This window comes from Psammomys obesus, unplaced genomic scaffold (assembly GCF_907164565.1).
Source record: "Psammomys obesus unplaced genomic scaffold, mPsaObe1.curated_primary_1811, whole genome shotgun sequence".
NCBI lineage: Eukaryota > Metazoa > Chordata > Mammalia > Rodentia > Muridae > Psammomys > Psammomys obesus.
Window position 1 is genome coordinate 12,153,531 of NW_026596064.1, and position 18,896 is coordinate 12,172,426.

General features: G+C 44.8%; 1 protein-coding gene across 2 annotated transcripts in view; it reads right to left on the bottom strand.

The window, feature by feature from the left end:
* Positions 1 to 18,896, bottom strand: part of Rubcn (rubicon autophagy regulator) — a 54,151-nt gene that overhangs the window by 17,849 nt on the left and 17,406 nt on the right. Inside the window, exons 3-11 of one of the 2 annotated variants that reach the window (XM_055625029.1) lie at positions 14,262 to 14,345; positions 11,847 to 12,006; positions 11,230 to 11,336; positions 10,203 to 10,359; positions 8,635 to 9,168; positions 7,221 to 7,265; positions 4,353 to 4,468; positions 2,495 to 2,702; positions 1,941 to 2,042 (exon numbers count right to left, since the gene is read on the bottom strand). In XM_055625029.1, the coding sequence (XP_055481004.1) occupies positions 1,941 to 2,042; positions 2,495 to 2,702; positions 4,353 to 4,468; positions 7,221 to 7,265; positions 8,635 to 9,168; positions 10,203 to 10,359; positions 11,230 to 11,336; positions 11,847 to 12,006; positions 14,262 to 14,345 (1,513 nt within the window). The remainder of the gene's footprint in view (positions 1 to 1,940; positions 2,043 to 2,494; positions 2,703 to 4,352; positions 4,469 to 7,220; positions 7,266 to 8,634; positions 9,169 to 10,202; positions 10,360 to 11,229; positions 11,337 to 11,846; positions 12,007 to 14,261; positions 14,346 to 18,896) is intronic. The other variant, XM_055625030.1, reaches the window with a different exon arrangement.

Below are 18,896 nucleotides of genomic sequence, written 5' to 3' on the forward strand. Positions count from 1 at the left end.
TCCAGCATGGCTACCTGAGAACAGCGAGGCCAGTGACAGTGAGAGTCCACTCTTTGACATGTGAGTCAGGTTAGAGCCTTCACTACCATCTGTGTAATAATAATTATAAAAAGGGGCCCTTTAGTTTTCTGAAAGAGAGTTGCTGAGACTCACAATTCCATATGGCGTGTCCTTGGGACCAGGCTGTGACTTCTGAGCAGCTTTAAAGAACCCACATGCATGGGAAGGCTTGGAAAACAGTTACTGCTACTTCCCCAAACCAGTCCAGCCTCAAGCACCTCCTAAAAAGGAGCTAATGGCGATGTTAGGAATACCTGGCCATGTTTTTGACTACTGAGTATAAAGTAGGCACTACTGGCAGACAGTGTGTAGAGGCCAGAGATGGTGGCAAAAACCTCAATCTTTAAGGCAGTCCCTCCCAACAAAGAATGAAAGGGGCCTAGAGACTGAGAAATCCTGCTCTATGACTGTTTCCTTTAAGGATTTCTGAACCAACAGGGAATTAGCTGATTACACACATGCTTGGGGCTCACAACTGAAGTAACAGGTTCCAAAAAGAGTCCACTTTGTGAAAATTATGGTTAGAAAGAAAAACCACATACAAACTAAGGAGGGAAATGGAGTTTTAAGTGACTATTATCATTAAATAATTAAGAAGAACACAAAGAAAACTTTCTTAGAGGCCTGGAAAAGTGGTGTAAAATCTGAATTTCTGAGTGGGAAAGAACTCTGGTTACTCAGGGGGTGAAGGAGCAACTTTGAAGAGTAAAATAATAAAATATCTAGTTGTTATTATTTTACAGTGTTATGATGGAGTGCAGACAATTCAGCTCTGTAAGAAAATTATGGTTAGTTTTACCATGGGGAAGAGTTTATGAGCCTGAACTGTTTTGTTTATTTGCTTGCTAGTTTGTTTGCCTCTTTGTTGGGACCTGAAGAAACCTATGGTTTGCAGAGCAGGGCTTTTGCGAAGCACGCTCTTCAAGCATGACGTAGCTACTGCCACCTTGGAATCAGGGCAGCCGATCCCTGGCCAGCCTCAACGAGACCTTCCCGAGACTGAACCTACCAATCTACCCTCATATGAACCGGGGTAGAAGATCATACCCTTGCATGAGAGTTCAGCTACTCATTTTCTCTTGTGGCTCCACCTTTCCCTGCTTGGAGTAATGCTGTACCAGCTGCATGTGGTCTCAGGAGGTTAGCTGAAGGGGGGGACTCCATCTATGCAGCTCTTGCGAGGCTGTCATTCACTGTGTGATATTATTATTTTATTACTGGTGATGCAGCCTGTATATAAACCAATAAATCCTGTGACTCACCAGGTTGGACTTGAGCCTGTTTCCCTGCTGGGGTGATTAGTGATGCCAGAGGAACATTAACCTGCTTGACTAGAATGCCTTCCCACAAGGCAGCCCCTCTCCTCACTACACTTGATTCCAACAGCGAGGCTAGGATTCTGCCTTCAGACTGCTAAGATAGAAATTAAAGCTCTACTTTGTAAACCTGATTGTTTCTCTCTCTCTCTTTTCCTTCTCCTTTAATGATTCTTGTCTTCAATAAAACTCTTCTTTTAAAAAACATTTTGGAAGAATTTCAATTGTGTTGTGGAGCCCAGGGAAACATTCTACTTCATGTGGTTTGGCTCAGCACAAAGCGCTGGAAGGAGGAAAGCGCTTGAGGACCCAAGAGAAAGATACAAACATAAGGACTGAGAAGCAGGGTGACTCCAACAGCCAGCCACCCTCTCCCTGTCAAGGCTCTTGTTGGCGTCAGTTTTAATGGGGTTGGTTTTAGCAAGAGTAGCCATCCCTTCCAATAACTAGCAATGTTCCCGAACGGGCATAATGAAGCACTACTTCAGAGATCACTCAGCCTAACATTCCAGACTGAAAGAAACAGGTGGCAAACACTCCCTTGTACCACATCATGCTCCTTACCGTGGATGTCAAGTTCATCAACATCCTCAGCAGAGCCAGAGTCGGAGAACTGTGTAGAATCACGTGAACTGAACTGGGAGCTGCTGGAGGTGACCCGGAAGCCTGTGACGGTAAAGACCATCATCGTCAGATACGGAATAAAGGGCCTTTCATCCTTCTCAATGCCACAATAAACAACCTAGACTGTAACAGAGGAATGTGCATAGAACCTTGGATGGGACTGGCCCTTCTTGCTGGTTCACTCAACTTTGGAGAAGTCCATCTGTGACCCCTGGCCTGGGAACCCATTTTGGAAGAAAGCTATTTCTGATATAGGAAACAAGAGTTCTAGCAGTATTCCTAGTCTAGCAAGTGAAACAAACCAACCAACAAACCAACAACAAAACAGACCACCACAGTACTACCCAAAGCCCCATAGTACTCCCTGTTGACTGCAGAGGTGCCCTTAGCTTAGCTAACAGCTCTCCTCAAGAGCGGAGGAGAGAGCCCACTGGTCCTGGGCTGTGTGACACTGTGCAGAGGCGCGCACACAGGTGTTCACAGGCCTCACTCACTTCCATCAGTCTCCTGGTACTCGGGGAGCAAGTTTTTGGTGCGGATCTGTTGGCGCCGAAGGCGGATCTTCTGTTTCAGTTCCTGGATCTCTCTGTCGCTGTCTTCCTCCTCTACTTCCTCCTCTTCTAGACACTGGCTCATCATGTTGCACTTCATCAGCTCAATGGCAGCAATCAAGGACTCTGAGATGCTGAAGTGGGCATTCTCCTGGAGGAAGGAGGGCACCAAAGACATTGCTTGTCAGGGGACTAGAACTATGAACACTTTGCTGAGGATGATGTGGGGAAGCAGAGCTTCCAAGACACATGCTTTCCTCAATGAAACCCAGGGGAGATGCATGTGTCTGCTGTAAGGAAAGCAAATAGGCACAGTCTAGAGTCCTAGAGTCTCTTTGCCTTCAGTTATCTCCTCATCTGTTCATTTTCTCCATAAAAATGAGAAGAGAATCTCAGCTGTCAGCCCAAGATCTCAGTGCCAACCTTAGTCCCTGTACTCTGCCCCACACAATGAAAGAAACTATAATTAAGAAAAAAAAAAGTCATCAAACTGCAATTACAGGGCACATTGGTGGGAAAGCAACTGCTTGAAAAAAATGTGGTTCACAGAGCAGCCAGAGCAGATGATGAAAAATGTCAGTTCCTTACAGAGGGTAGGCATAAGACAGTATCTCGGATACCGAGGAGTATTTACACACAAAGGAACCACCTCCACAGCCCCAACATTCAGGTGTCTGGCAGCAGACATTTCCACATTTCCACCATCATTTCTCACCACTGAGAAAATGCAACTGACAACACCACTCTGGCACTTAGAGCAGCTGCAGATGGTCTGACGGGCTGAAGCTATGCCCAGCGCATGATGGGAAACACCACTTGCTCTGGTGATGATGAGACAACTCCAGGCCTTCTAGAGAATTCTGATGACATGGCTTCTAAGCATCAAACAGAATGAACTGAGTCCACTGCTGAAGAAGATAAATTTGAAGTTTTACCAGCTGCTGTTTTCTCTTATGACTGCTTTTAAACATTACTCATGCTGGGCTGACATCACACACCTATGATTTCAGCCCCTAGTGGGCAGAGACAAGAGGATCCTGAGGATTGAGACTAGCCTGGGCAGTACAGTAAAACCCAGCCTCAAAACCAGCAACAAAATGTTGTTTATAGCTGGATCAAGTGTGTGTCTAATAGTTTTAGGCCTATTGGACATGTCAGCTTTTTTCAGATGTTGCTGATAGATAGTTCACTCTTTGCCACTAATTAAGCTGATGAAACCAGGCTAATGAAAGGAGAAAACAAGGCACGAATTCCAAGCAGGGTCTTTTCCCAGAGTCATACACTCATAAACACAGTAGTAAGGTAAATATCATGTCCTGGTGTACAGATGTTATTTACACATATTTAAATGTAGACCTTGGCTAGGCAGTGGTGGCACACACCTTTGATCCCAGGAATCAGGAGACAGAGGCAGGTGGGTATCTGAGTTCGAGGACAGCCTGGTCTACAGAGTGAGTTCAAGAATAGCCAGAGTGACACAGAGAAACCCTGTCTCAGAAAACAAAACAAAACAAAACAAAACAAAACAAAACAAAACTTGATTCTCGTAGAAGTAGTTATGTGAGGTCATAGGACCAAAGAACAATAATCATGTGACTAAAATTCAGTGTTTCTGCACAGAGTAGCACTGGACTAAAGAGGAGCATAAGCTCCCTGAGGTGTTGCCCAGATAGAGCTTGCTTACTGCAGTTCACAGGCACTGCCATGTACTCAGCTCATTAGACGAGGATAGTGGCAGCAGAGACCATTAGGCCAGACGCCCTGCTGAAGTCTCTCTTGATCTGCCCCTTTAACACCTCACCTTTTCCAGGTCTGCACAGCTGCCAAAGTCTTGCTCTGAGAGGTAACTGATGAGGGACTGTCCTTCTGATGGTCTTCTAAACATGCCTTCTCCGGAGCACAGGTACTGACCACCCTCTGTGGGAATTGGAGTGTAGACATAGCATTTCAGACTTGGAAGTAGACCTTGTAACCACCATGCTTCTTCGAGAAGCCTGACGATTGCTACTAAAGGTGCTCTCAACTCTTCCCAGGTAAGGTGGACCAGAACTTGGATAGAAGATGGCTGTCTATCTTCCAATGACAGTACTTCTTGAATGGAGAATGTTGGAATAAATGCTGAGAGCCTAAGGATAATCCTTTTGCTATGTAAATTTATACAAAATAAACTGTCCTTCCTACTCCACTAAAAGGGAGGCGAGAATTAAGTCAGTGCTGAGCGTTGAGAAAGGATGAAAGGAAATGCCTCCACCTGAGAATGATTCCCATGTGCAACTTGTTCTCTGGGAATTACAGAAGAACCGCAGTCAAGGCTCTCACTCGTTCAGGCTATCACATACAGTACAACAGACACTCATGGTGGCACCCAGAGCATAAGAGAGAATGGGGACCCTAAGTCAGGGAGGACCACAGAAGTGGAGTCTTAGCATTGAAGTGACACGAGGACAGGTGGGAGCACACAGGATCCTCCACAGAGAAAGATGAGCTCCACAGCTCAGAGCTCAGCAGGAATAAGGAGTGAGACTTTCAGCCCTTCCCACCCAATGCTCACTCACCATACTCCATGCACAGGGAGCTGGGGATGCTGCTCTGGCCAGAGGAGGAAAGTGGCCTCTCAAATTCAACTTACTGCGAGAGTCTAAGGCCAGCGACCATACCAGCGACCAACAGATATGCTCCCAACCCTTGAATTCAACAGTTAACCCTTTCATTTCCAAAGCCTTCACAAACAGGAAAGAGCTGGCACACCAAGGGTAAACAGGCCAAGAATACAGAGTGCCTGGAGGAGATGAGATGTCAGTGCATCTTAGGGGAAGAAGGCCTGGCAACGGGAAGGTGAAAACAAATCAAATTGGGTTTAGTTCCCCTTCCTTCCAACTTCTAGCCAAATGTACTAAAATAGAGGCTAATCACTAACTTCCTGACAAACTAGCTTTAAAAAGTTTTCAGATAGTAAAATAAAAATAAACACGTTGAAATTTTTCCAGTGCCTTGACACTATGTTTTAAAAGTGTCAGAAAATTTACATTCATCAATGAAAATGAAACTCATAAAAGTGCTTATAAGCAGCATCGAGTCAATCCTGGAGTCGCCAAGGATGAAGGCTTCAAAAGCAGAGGGTTTAGTCACCACAGAAAAGGAGAGAATTCAAGAGAAGAGCTGCTGAGCCTGCTGACACATTCCTGTGATCCTAGCACTTGGAAAGTGAGGGAAAAAGAATCACATGAGTTTTAAGGCCAGGACTGGTTACATAGTGCATTCAAGTCTAGAAAAACCCTGTCTCAAAAACAAGGGATGGGGAGGTTGGCAAAGGGGTCAAAAGGTATGAGAAACTGATACTCAAAACTAAATTTTAAAATGTTAGCCAGGTGGTGGTAGTCCACACCTTTAATCCTAACACTCTGGAGGCAGAGACAGGTAGACTGAGTTCAAGGCCAGCCTGGTCTACATAGTGAATTCCAGGACAGTCAGGGCTACACAGATAAACCCTGTCTCAAAAATCCAAACAAAATGTCTAGTGCCATAGTAAGAAAAGCAGTGGATGCCTGAGACAGGAGCAGCATGCTCTGGGAGAGCAGATGATTATATCATATCCAGCTGTTTCTCTGATAAATAATGCCAAATTGTCAGCTGCTACACACACACACAAAGCAATTTTGTATTCTTCTTATGGCTTGGACTCTGCTTCTGTTTACTGACCTAATGAAAAACCAGCAATTACCATGATACCTTGATAAGAAACAATGGAAGAGACAGTTCATTGCCTACCCAGGTGGCACACCACATAACCTGTAACACCATTATGGTATTCTTCGGCTATGTAAGCCACCAGGGCCTTCGTACTGAGTTCACTAGCTCATAAGGGTGCCCATTCAACTGACTTAGCATTTCCTTTCACTCACTCAAAATCTGTTTTCTCTCAGTTTCTCATCTCCTTAAGGTTCTGCAGACTTTATTCTGTAATTTTCTTTTATTCAAGATAACATGCCAATGTCTTCTCCATTACTAGGAGACTGTGGTTCCTCATCCTCCCTCACCACTGTTTTAGTAACACATACCCACACATTACTAACTCCATCATTACAGTACTCGGAACAGAACACACATCTCAGTTTGAAAACCACCATGAGAGAGAAAAAAGAAAAAAGACAGACTTACTGGAAAAATGTTCAGTGACTAGTATGGGATATGCAGGTACACAAGGGAATGAAGACTTGTGAAAGGGAAAGCAACCAGGGACTCTTGAACAGGCAAAAAACATGCACGTACATCCAAGACCACATAAAAGGAATAAAACATATTCTGGTGTTAAGTCAAGGAAAATAATCTTCAGTAAGTCTTCAGTTCAGAAACACCTGCACTGACCCATGATGAGGCCTTAGTCAAATAGCAGCCTCAGTTTCACCCTTGGACAAAGCAGAGTTGCTTTCTCTTGCCTCTGGCTTCCAGAAGGTGTTGGTAGAATGATTAAGGCATTTGGAAGCATGTTTAGGGCACAACATGTATCAGGTGAGAGAGCAGAATCCTGTTACAGATAGGTCCCAGCACCATGACACGATCAAACTAGCCAGACTTGATTTGACACCAGACTGGAAAGGGAGGTTTTGAACTGAGCGAGGTGGTCACGGAGGAACAGAAGGAAGAAGAGGTGGGGGACTGGCTCCCAAACCTGCAATGGGATCTTCAACTATAATGGTGATATTCCTGGGGCCTCCTGCAGGTAAACAGGTACAGAGGAGAATCCAGACAGAACAAACACGATTAGAGAGGGGACGGGACACCCAAACAAACCCCATGGCTTTTACCTGGCAGCAGTGGTGTCATTAACTCCCCAGAGGGAACATCTGGGCTGAAGGAGGGGCGACTCGGACAAGAAGCTACAAAACCCATGCTCAGACCCTTCTGCACAGGCTTCCTCTGGCTCCCTTTTCCCATGCAGGTTACCATGGTTTCTGGAATCCACACAGATTCAAGAATGGAGCCAGGGAGGCTGGGAATGTCTCTCTGCAGAGCTCTGGCCCAGCAGGAATTAGGCCCTAGGTTCAATCCTTAGACACTTAAAAAAAAAAAAAAAAAAAAAAAAAAAGTGGGATGTGGGGAGCAGCTAAGTTTTCTCTGCTCAAAGGCCAGTCCTCATGCAGAGCAGACACCAGGGTTGCAGAACATGGGACTTGAGGATCCGACCCCATCACTCCACATGCTCAAATAAGTCATGTGAAATTCTTGAGGGAAGACAGAACTATCAAAGTTTGTTATTCAGGTTTTAGTGCAGGCCCTAAGTTTTCATCTTTCTAGAAATTACAGATTGACAAGGGCAGCTCCAGGTGCCAAAGGAAATCTTTATTTTGTCTCATTAAATACTTATTTTATTTTTATATTTTGTATTTGACCCATAATGGCTTTGAGCACAAAAATGAGGGTTAAGCTTACTGCAAAGGAGATTCTACTCCAAATGATACCCAGGCAAAGCCTACAGACACTAATTAGCCAGGGAAGATGTGGCAGCACAATGCAGAGGCAACAACACTCACTTCCCCATCCAGGTTTGCTCCTCCCTCCAGCTAGCATTCTATGAGGGGGGTGGTGGTGCAAATGCCCTTATCTGACTGCTGCAGTCTCGGTTAGTGACAGCAGTCACCCCATCCACTTGGCCCAAGGTCACACCGACCACCCTACTCACTATTAACCCTGTTATAATTAGGAAACTCTAACAGGGCTCTGCTTCAGTATTATATCGTGTCCAAACTCTGAAGGAATCATAAGAGAAGGAATTTAAAAGGATTACCTATAAACCTCTTTAAGACTGCCAAAGTCTGGGATATTCAGTTAAAACTGCAATGTTCATACTGTTCCGATGCTACCCATCATGTAAAGGAAGACACACAACATATGAGGGCTTCCTCAGGACTACATGCTAAATGTCTTTCATGACAGGGCATAGTAACACGCTATCCAGAAATGTTTCTTCTCTCTCTGCCATCTGAAAAGCCTCAGGAGTAAGCCTTCCCTCCAGCCCTGAATTCTGGGGTGAGGGTGGGTGCTGGGGGAACATTGCTAACTAGTAAGCTGGTGTTCATCTTTACCTGAGGCTCCTCTGGAGGCGATGTTGGTATCCGAATGGGAGCGAATATGGCTCTTCTTGGTCCCGTTGGTGACAGGAACTGTCTGCCCTTCTGAGAAGCTGGACCTGCGAAGGACGCTGCCTGTCTGACCCTGCCTACCTGACTCCTGGTCCCCTAGAGAAGAGGCAGCAGAATCTGCCTTTTGAGAGCTGCTGGAGGAGAACAAGTGAGGGCTGCTACTCTCGGCATTGCTGCTGTGACTCTGGCAACTGGCAGTCCGGCCGTGGGGGTCTGGGTTGCCAATGGCCAGGTACTCGGGCCCCTCACTGGCATCACTTGGGGAGTCATTTTGGCTGCTGACCCAGGATGCCTCCATGGGGCTAGTCAGAGTGCTGGAGCTCATCTCCTGGGGGGTCAGTGGGGGGTTCTGGGCCAGAGTCGAGTTTGGAAGCAGTGGAGCTTGGGCTGATTGAGTCTCTGCTGGTGAGAGGGGTTCTCTGTCTTCCGGAGGTTTCCAGGGAGAGCCAGAGAGTGAAAAGGAAGTAGATCTTCTCTCTGGGATAGAAACAAAGGTAAGGGGAGAGAAAGGTGAGCTGGAGGCCCACAGGTAAGGGTGCTCGGGTACACATCACTCAGAAGAGGTCAGTCTAAAGTGGCTTAGAGGCAGCTATGGTGAAGGCATGGGGACATGAGCTGCACTGAGAGGCTTCACTGACTCTCAGCATGAACTCAACTGAAAATGAGAGAAATCATGAGAACATCAACCTCATGGGATCATTTTCAAGATCAAATGAGGTAATACATATAAATTGATTCTAACAGAGCCCAGCATGGTGCAGGCACTCTAAAAATGCTACCAGATAAAGACCTTAGTTGCAACTTGAAGGGAAGCTCAGCTGCCTCTGAGAACACCTTTGCTCTGTTACTCTAATAATGCTACAAAATTATTTCAAGCTAGCTACTAGATAACTTTCTGGGTTTTTTGTTTGTTTGTTTGTTTGTTTGTTTGTTTGGCGAGGCAGGGTCTCACTCTGAAGCCCTGGATAACCCTGAACTTGTAACAACCTTCTTGCTTATGTCTTCTGAGAGCTGGGCTTACACGCCATGCCCTACTACATCAAGCAGCCGCTGCCATGCGTCTTTTTACAATGCCTATTATAAAGACATGAGGCTTGAGGATTTATGCCAGCCCAAGCCCCAGGTCCCAGCCTGCGTCACTCTCAAAGGCTCCCTGCTTTCCAGATACATGAAGATATATATAAGGACTGCCCATTTCCACCCCTATACCTAGCCCCACATTTAAGGTCAGCTTGTGCTACCTAGTAAAACTCTACCTAAGTAAACAGAACAGAACAAAATGAAGAAGTGAATGAAGGAGAGAGAGAGAGAGAGGAAGAAAGAAAGGAAGGAAGGAAGGAAGGAAGGAAGGAAGAGAAGGAAAGAAAGAAAGAAAAAGAGAGAGAGACAGAAAGAGAAAGAGTGACTTTTGTTTTTGCTTTTTAAAGCAGGTTCTGGCCCACGAGCACTCACAGAGGGCCTCTATTTCCCAGGCTAAAATGCATGCAAGTAATTACACATTATCCCCACACCTGAGCTGTGGTTGGGCATGGATTGGTGAAGGCTGGAGGAGGACCCAAAGTAGGAACGCTGAGCACAGCTGGTTGGAGGGGTGTATGTGGAACCAGGCAGGGCTGTCAGGCTCTGGCTCTTTGCAGCCAGCAGCGGGCTCTCGTGCTTTCTGGCAAACTAAAACAAAAGAAACCATGTCAGAGTGAAGCACAGAGGCCCTCGGAGAAGGGGCATTCGTTACTGCAGGAATGCTGACAGAAGCTAGTCTTCGGTGATACACCTGGACCACACTACCATAGCATACAACACTAGAACTGTGAAGGGCCACCGCACTCCACACCTCCTGCACTGGAATCCTAGGGTATTTTCTCCTGGGAGCAGTGCAACAAAGAACTGGAGACTGGAAGCTGACTTAGTTAATCCTCATGAGGAAGACATTAATCTCTTTATAAAGAAAGTCTAATTGGGGGTTGATGTTATGTGTCTGTTCTTACTGTAGCTTGTTATGCCGAGTTTGATTGATGTCCCTGGGAGGCCTGCTCTCTTCTGAGGGGAGGGAGGCAGATTTGAGTGAGGGGGAGATGGGGTTGGGGAGAGACTGGAGGGATGGGAAACTGAAGTCGGAATGTAATATATGAGAGAAGAATAATTTTTAAAAACTAGAAAAGAAAGCAAGCAAGCCATGGGGAGCAAGCTACCAAGTACTGTCCCTGCCATGGCCTCTGCATCAGTTCCTGCCTCTACATTCCCGCGCTGAGTTCCTGTCTCAATGGACTCAGGCTCAGGATATGTAAACCAAATAATCTCTTTCCTCCCCAAGTCTCTTTAGGTCAAGATGTTTTATTACAGCAACTAAGACAGCTAAGATAGCAGACTAAGATAACAGTCACATACCACCAAACCCAGCTCTTTGCAAGCATTTAAAAGAAATATGTCTTTCAGCTTACAACCGCCTCAGTGAGGAAGTCACTAGCTACTGAGGAGTACACATTATGGTGAAGTGTAGAGGCCCAGGACAGATGCGGGGAATTCTTTGTCCCCCTTTACCATAGACGCATCAATCTGAGCCAGGAGACGGGGGTTGTTCTGTTCCACTGCTTCCAGGCACTGAAGCATGGCTGTGACGTGGGCATCACTTAGCAGGAAAGCAGATTCTAGGAAGAAAAAAGGTAGCTTAGTGACAAAGAGAGACACTCAGAGAAAGAGGCAAAATAAAGAAGAATTGAGGAAAACCATGCCACTGTGGAGAGAAGGGATTTGGGCACAAGTACTGGAAAAGCTAAGTTGCAGTCTAACATAGGAAGTCTCAAAATCAGAAAGGTCCAGAATAAGATCTTGGCTCTGTGTGACTCTGGCCAAGTTATCTAGCCTCTCTGATTAGAAAGCAGGGATCCTCCTGCCCAGTTCTTCTAACAGAGACCGGCACATAGAAAGTTCACTTCATGGCATTTCTTCTAACAGTCTGCGTGGACTAGTACAGGATCAACTTAGCATGTGTGTTTTTCAAGGGACGTGAGAAGAAGCCTGGCTATGTGTTCATGAGCAGAATCTACAGCATCGAGTAAAAATCAGGAGACCCTGGCTTTAGAAGTAATCTACAGAGGACCCGAGAGATGGAAGACAACAAGGAAGCACACGCAGAGCCCTGAGTGGCCTCTGCTTACCTGTGTAGAATTTCCTGATATACTGTCTATCCCCAAGCAGAGGCCGGAGCTGGGCTGAGAGGCAGTGGCACTGCAGGCTGTGCTGCAGCCACAGCTCCGCGATAGCACGCTCGCTTACACCATCAGCATCTCTCTGGCCATTCTCATGCAAGTTGATGAACTGGAGAGGCAAAGAGGCATGAATCAAAAGCACAGATCCTGGCAGACACAGCTTAGCTAAGGTCCAGTGACCTAAGAGCTAGCTACACTCAACACAGGTAAGGGAAGGCTACCAGAGCTATTTCCAGGACAGTGAAGGGGTGAACAGCTTTTCTACTCTACCAGACCCCAGGTGAGGGGCTAAGCAGTTAAGCCCTGGGATGTAAATCCCAGGAGAAGCGAGGCTGCTACATTTGGCTTTTTATGCTCTATCTCCAAAGAGGTGCCTGCTCTAGGATATTCGCAGGAAGGACTCAAAGGGATGTGACCTCTTGGCTTCTCTCACAGAGTCCTCTATTTCAGATAGGCTCCAGAGAGAAATGTGGTAAAAATCTTCACATGTGTATATGTGGATGGGTGGACCTAGAAAAAAAAAAAAAACCCACCAAAGATTTACTGTAATTTTTTTTTCAGTTTTCTTTTCATGTGTATGAGTGTTTTGTCTGAATATATGTTGTGTACTCATTGATATATTGCCTGCAGAGGTCAGGAAAGGTCATCATATCCCTGGGGAATGGAGTTACAAATGGTTGTGAGTCACCGTGTGGGAGTTGGGAACTGAACCTCTGGAAGAACAATAAGTACTCACAACCAATAAGCCATTTCTCCAGCCTCAGGATTCTCTTAAGAGAAGCCATCTGAACACCACTTTTTGGTTCTAGTCCTAACAACCTCTCCTTGGAACCTCCTCCTCTTCCTTCAGTGTTTCTAAGAACAAGGTCACATAGCCAGGATAGACACCACAGAATGCATCAACAGCAGAGTCAGAAGTTCCTTAGGGGAGATGGCTACAGCACCACATCATCGGAGTGGCACACCAGTTAACTGAAGGACAGCCTGGGCGACCTAGTGAAACTACCTCAGCAGATAGAACAGAATGAACAAGTGAAAAGATGAGAAGTAAAAGAAAATAGCAACAGCTGGGTGTGGCAGCGCACACCTGTAATCCCAGCACTCTGGAGGCAGAGGCAGGAGGATCTCTTTGAGTTTGAGGCCAGCATGGTACAAAGTGAGTCCAGGAAAGCCCAAGCTACACAGAGAAACCCTGTCCCAAAAAACAAAACAAATAAACAAAACAAAAAAGAAAATAGAAGGTTCTGGCCTTTTTGCATACACAGAAGGCCAGTATGAAACCCTGAGGCTTTGTTCTCTGAATATTTAGACAAAAAAGTATACTTCCTGACCTCATCTTAGCAATAAATCCAACGACTGGGACGTACGTGAAACAAGACAGGCTACACAGAAAGAAATAAAGAGGGACAATGATGAATATTTTAGAGTCGTTTCATTAATCTAACTTAGATGTGCTTAAATTTTTCCATAATAAAAAGTTAAGTGCATACATAAAATTGTCAGTGATTATTCTAGAACCAGCTGTGTAACCCTATCAGGTCACCTAACTTTGTTGAACTGTTTTCCTGACTGGAAATGTGGAGCAGCATGTGGCGCTGGAGACAGGAGAGCCCAGAGCAAGGCATTACTCTTAAGGCGACATTCAGGGCACTCAACTCTGGACTCCCAAACCACGTTCCTTCTGCCTGAAGAACCTTCTGCAGTAGTTACTGTATCAGCCACACTACTCCTACTTAACTGTAGGGAAATTCTTGCCATTTGTCCTGAATTTTATTTTATTTTGGTTTTTCAAGACAGGGTCTCTCTTTCTGTATTCTTGTCCTGGAACTTGCTCTATAGACCAGGCTGGTCTCAAACTCACAGAGTGCTGACATTACTGTGTGTACCACCACACCCAGTTGATTTAGAGAGAGAAGGAGAGAGACAGAGACTCATTAAACCCTTTTCACCCCTTTCTCAGGAGGTGAGAATGCAGCCTGGAATAATGAGCATGTCAGGTTGGTAGGCTCGTAGGTTAACCCTCCCCTCTAAGTCAGTGCTACAGAGATCATTTCTATCCCCCATTTAAAAGGAAACTGGACATTTTCCATTTCAGGGAGAAAGACTCTTCCAACAGAGCACCAGTGAAGACTTGCAGCTGCACTCCTTTCTTTCTTTTTTTTAAGTTTAGTTATTATTTATATGGTATTCTGCCTGCACACCAGAAGAGGGCACCAGATCTAACTATAGATGGTTATAAGCCACCATGTGGTTGCTGGGAATTGAACTCAGGACCTTTGGAAGAACAGCTGGTATTCTTAACCTCTGAGGCATCTCTCCAGAGCCCCCCCCCCCCCCCCCGCCCAGCTCTCCTTTCATTCTTACCTTCTCAACATGAAAGGCTGAGTGTGGACTGAGCCACCGAATGTCTTTCACAAACTGCCAGTAATCAGCCTGGCGGCAACACACCTGCCAAACAAACAACAACATGAGCAGATCACTAACCGCCCAGACACAGAGAGAGAGGGAGAGAGAGAGAGGGAGAGACTGCCTGACAGGTGGAGGCAGAAGATCAAGGCCAGCCGGAGCTAACCAGTGAGACCTTATCTTTAAAACAAGAAAACAAATCAGAGGGGCGGGAAGGAGGGAATGAGCAGATCCTTCTGCTTTAACAGTCGCTGCCAGCAGCAATCAAAGGAACATATGCCTTCATGCTTTAACAATTATTTTAAATGTTTTTGTGTGTGCGGGAGCACATGTGTACGGAAGCCAGAGACGGGGCGTGGGTGAAGTTCCTCACAAGTGCCTCCCTCCTGGTTTTTGAGACAGTCTCTTGTGGAACCTGCTCAGTAGGCTGACTGGCTGGCCAGTGAATCCAAGGAGCTGCCTGTTCTCTCCTGGAGCAGCACTGGATTACAGTGAGTGCCGCCTCACACTGAGTCTGGGGATTGGAATGGGGTCCCCACGCTTGTGTGGAAGCCCTTCACTGAGTCCTCTACTGTCTTTCTGAATCAACAATGAATGGCACTGTTTAAATCATTGATAAAATGTGTGAGCTCAGGACCAGATGGCTCCACTGATAAATTTTCAAACTTCTAAAAAAAAACAACAGCAAACCCCAAAAACCTGTGATATAAAAGGCAGACACAGACAAAACAAAATAAAACAAAAAAACTGTTGGTCAAAATCCCCAATAAACATAAACACAAAGCTTCTCAGCATAACACTAACAAAATGAATCTGCAAGCACATGAAAACGACTGCATGCCAGCCAACAAGTGGGCAAAGGTGCCTGCCATCAAGCCTGCCCACCTGACTTTGATTCCCAGAACCAACATGGTAGAGAGAGCAAACCAACTCTGACTGCATGACCCCCACAACAAGTGAACAAATAAACGTAAAACACTTTTTACAAAGACTATATGATCCACAAGCTACCCTTACACCTAAGGCTCAGGACAGCAGAATGGAGGAGAGGTCAGGAAGATTATAGGAGCCAGAGGACTAAGATGTCTGCCGTGAGACAGAGACATCTATACATGACAGGGAAGCTGCGCCATGAGATCTAAACAAGACCCGCACAATGACAACATCGATTGAAATGGCAAAGTGGAGGGCAAATGTTCACACGGCCCTACCCTGAGAAGAAAAGCTAGAGATAATCAATACCTTAAGGAGGGCAAATCGGTCTTCTCTGGAGACATTAGCATTTTGTAATCACTATTTTACACTTTACCCTTTTCACCTAACATATCTTATAATTCCTCCCAAATCATAACTTAATACGGCGTGTGTGTGTGTGTGTGTGTGTGTGTGTGTGTGTGTGTGTGAGCATGTGCTCAAATTATGCCACAGTGTACATGTGAGGTCAGAGGATAACTGGTGGGAGTTGATTTTCTGCTTCTACCAAGTTTGTCCCCCAGGTGCTTGCTTGACAGAAGCACTTTTTTCTCACTGAGGTATCTTGTTGGCCCACTGGTTGTTTTTGTAAATTTTATGTGTGTGTGTGTGTGTGTGTACATATTTAATATAAAGACCAAGAGCTGAGCATGATGGCCCATGCCTGTAAATGTAGCATACAGGAGACAGAGACAGGAGGATCTCAAGTTGGAAGTTAGGTTGAGCTACATAGCAAGACCCTGTCTCAAACATACAAAACAAAACCAAAAATGAGGACAAATAACAAGAAGTTATTTGTATTACTTTCATAAGTGTACACTCTCTGGAAGGAAGTTAGTAAAAAGTAGTAACTTCTATGATCAGAAGATAATGAAAGACAGACTTTTCACTATATGGTTTTATATTCTTAAATTTTTCAGCCATGTAACCATGTAAAATGTATTATCTACTAAACAATTAAACATTTTTTAATAAAAAGAAGATTTACTTATTTTATGTATATGAGTGTTCTACTGCATTTACATCTGCCAGAAGAGGGAATAAGTTCACATTATAGATGGTTTTGAGACACCATGTGGTTGCCAGGAATTGAACTCAGAACCTTTGGAAGAGCAGACAGTGCTCTTAACCCCTGAGCCATCTCTCCAGCCCCAAAATTAAACATTTTAAAGTAAGTTACCAAGTGACAAATATGGTACAATATTATTAGCTTTTTTAAAAGGCATAAAATACCTTTTAAATATAAGAATTTAAATATAAAAAATATATAAAAAAGAACGCCTAACAGAATGCTAAACAGTGATATTATTACTTGGTTTAAGATTACAGATGAGATTTTTTTTTTCGGAGTCTTTTAGGCATATGTCAAAGTTTCAACAAGTAAGGAATATATTACCAGCTGGGTGCACTTGGGAGGCAGAGGCTGGCAGATCTCAGAGTTCAAGGCCAACCTAGTCTAGAGAATGAGTTCCAGGACAGCCTGGCTACACAGAGAAACCCTGTCTGGAAAAAACAAATCAGGCTACCTTGGGGCTGGAGAGATTCTGTGAGGTTAAGAGCGCAGGCTGCTCTTGTAGAGGACAGTCCCAGCACCCACATGTGGCTCACTACTGCCTGTAATCGCAGTTCCCAGCGCATCCACTGCCCTCTCTTGGCTTCCATGGGCACCAGGCACACACACAGTACACATACACACATGTAGACAAGAGATAAAAAAAAAAAAATCACTAAACATTTCTTATCAGGCCATCTACATTGTTAAGCAGTTTCTTCTTGGTGCTAGGAAAGGTGATCCTTTCACTTCTACTGAATCATCTCTGGAACCGTTGCCATATTTCTTTCTTTTTTTTTTTTTTAACTATTTTTTAAATGACTTTTTTGATTTTTTTAATAACTTATTTAATTTTTATTTTATGTGCATTAGTGTGAAGGTGTCAGATCCCTTGGAATTGGGGTTATAGACAGTTGTGAGCTGCCATGTGGTTGCTGGGAATTGAACCCAGGTCCTTTGGAAGAGCAGGCAGTACTCTTGACCACAGAGCCATCTCTCCAGCCCTGTTTCCACATTTCTAAGCAGCAGAACAAAGAAGTTATCAATATTCGTTGCCTTACAAGAGGAGTAAAAGGTGTTCCAGATGCAGGCTGACAAAAATGAGATTCCTCTAAGAACACAGTCATGAGGTTACAGCTGCCCAGGGGCCCTGAGTGATTAAGACAAAACACAGCTCACATCCACAACACATCCTCTTGAAAACAAAGAGGAGATATGCCGGGCAGGGGTCATTGTGTCCCTTCCCCTTTCCAAGGACACAGCATCCAGAATAGCTTCCTGATGACACTGCAGCCTGAAACCTTTGAAAGCACTAAACTTTTGAAAGGAAGTGACAGGGGAAAAACAAGTCTGTCACCGACTTTAATTTGGAGCAAGGCACAGGGCAGCAATAAAACTGACCTGGGGCTTTTGTTTGAGGATTTTTCGTACTGGGGCCTCTGTACCACGCACCTCCATGTGCTTTCTGTGTGTCTGTGTGTCGGTTGGCTTTCTCTGCTTCCACTCACCGATGCTAGTAGTGCTTTAGTAATGTTGTCATTCTGTTTCCTTGGGTGCTCTCATAGAAGGACAGCTTCCATGCTATTGCTTTTTAAGAACTCTGACAAGATATGTTAATAGCAAGCTTGTTTTATTTGAGAATCTCAGGAGCATTTCTCCCTTTGTGGTTCAGATGGTAAAACTATCATGTAATCTGGTTAGGTTACTATGTGACAATGTAAAATTAGTAATAGAGCCAAGAAAAGAACTTTTGTTATCAAGACACAAGTACTTTAACCACTGAATGGCAGCCCCACTAATCTGGTAGCTATTTTGGTCACCAGCCTGGGAAATTTGCACTTTGTTTTTAACAAAACATTTTGGCATGAATCCCAAATTTCTGAATGGAACACGGGGTAATTCAATGCTACAAATTAGCATAAAGAACACCACGATGAAAGGCAATCTCCTGGGAGAGAACATATTTAGTCTTGGCTGTGCTTGCTGGGTAGGACAGACAGCCAAATGATAACACAGAGGAGGCAGCTGGTCTAGATCTAGAACTCAGCACTGAGATCTGAGCTGAGTGTCACAGATGCATGGGTGAGACAGACTGCTCCAAGAAAATGAGAAAGGAGTCAAAAGTACACAAAACGACTCCATTCTTGAAAATCTTGAGGGGCAAGGGAGATGAAGGTACTTGCCAAGTCTAATGCCCTGAGTTTAACCCCTAGGACCCACATGGTGGAAGGAGACAACTGACTCCTGCAAATTGTCCTCTGACCTTCACTACATGTACCCTCCCAAAATAAATAACTGTAATTTAAAAATCTTTAATGCAAGAAGCAATTCCAGGGAGAGAAACCGAAGCCTGGTCACAGACGCTGGGCCATGCTTCTGTGACGTTAGAAGATAGTATCACACAAATCAAGATAGGACAGTAGTCAGCACTACTGCATTTACGCAGTCAAAGGAGAAATGGTCCTTGAATTTGCTAAGAAGGGTGTCATTTTCTTTTTTGTCTTTTTTTATTTGTTTTTCAATACACACACACACACACACACACACACACACACACACACACACACACA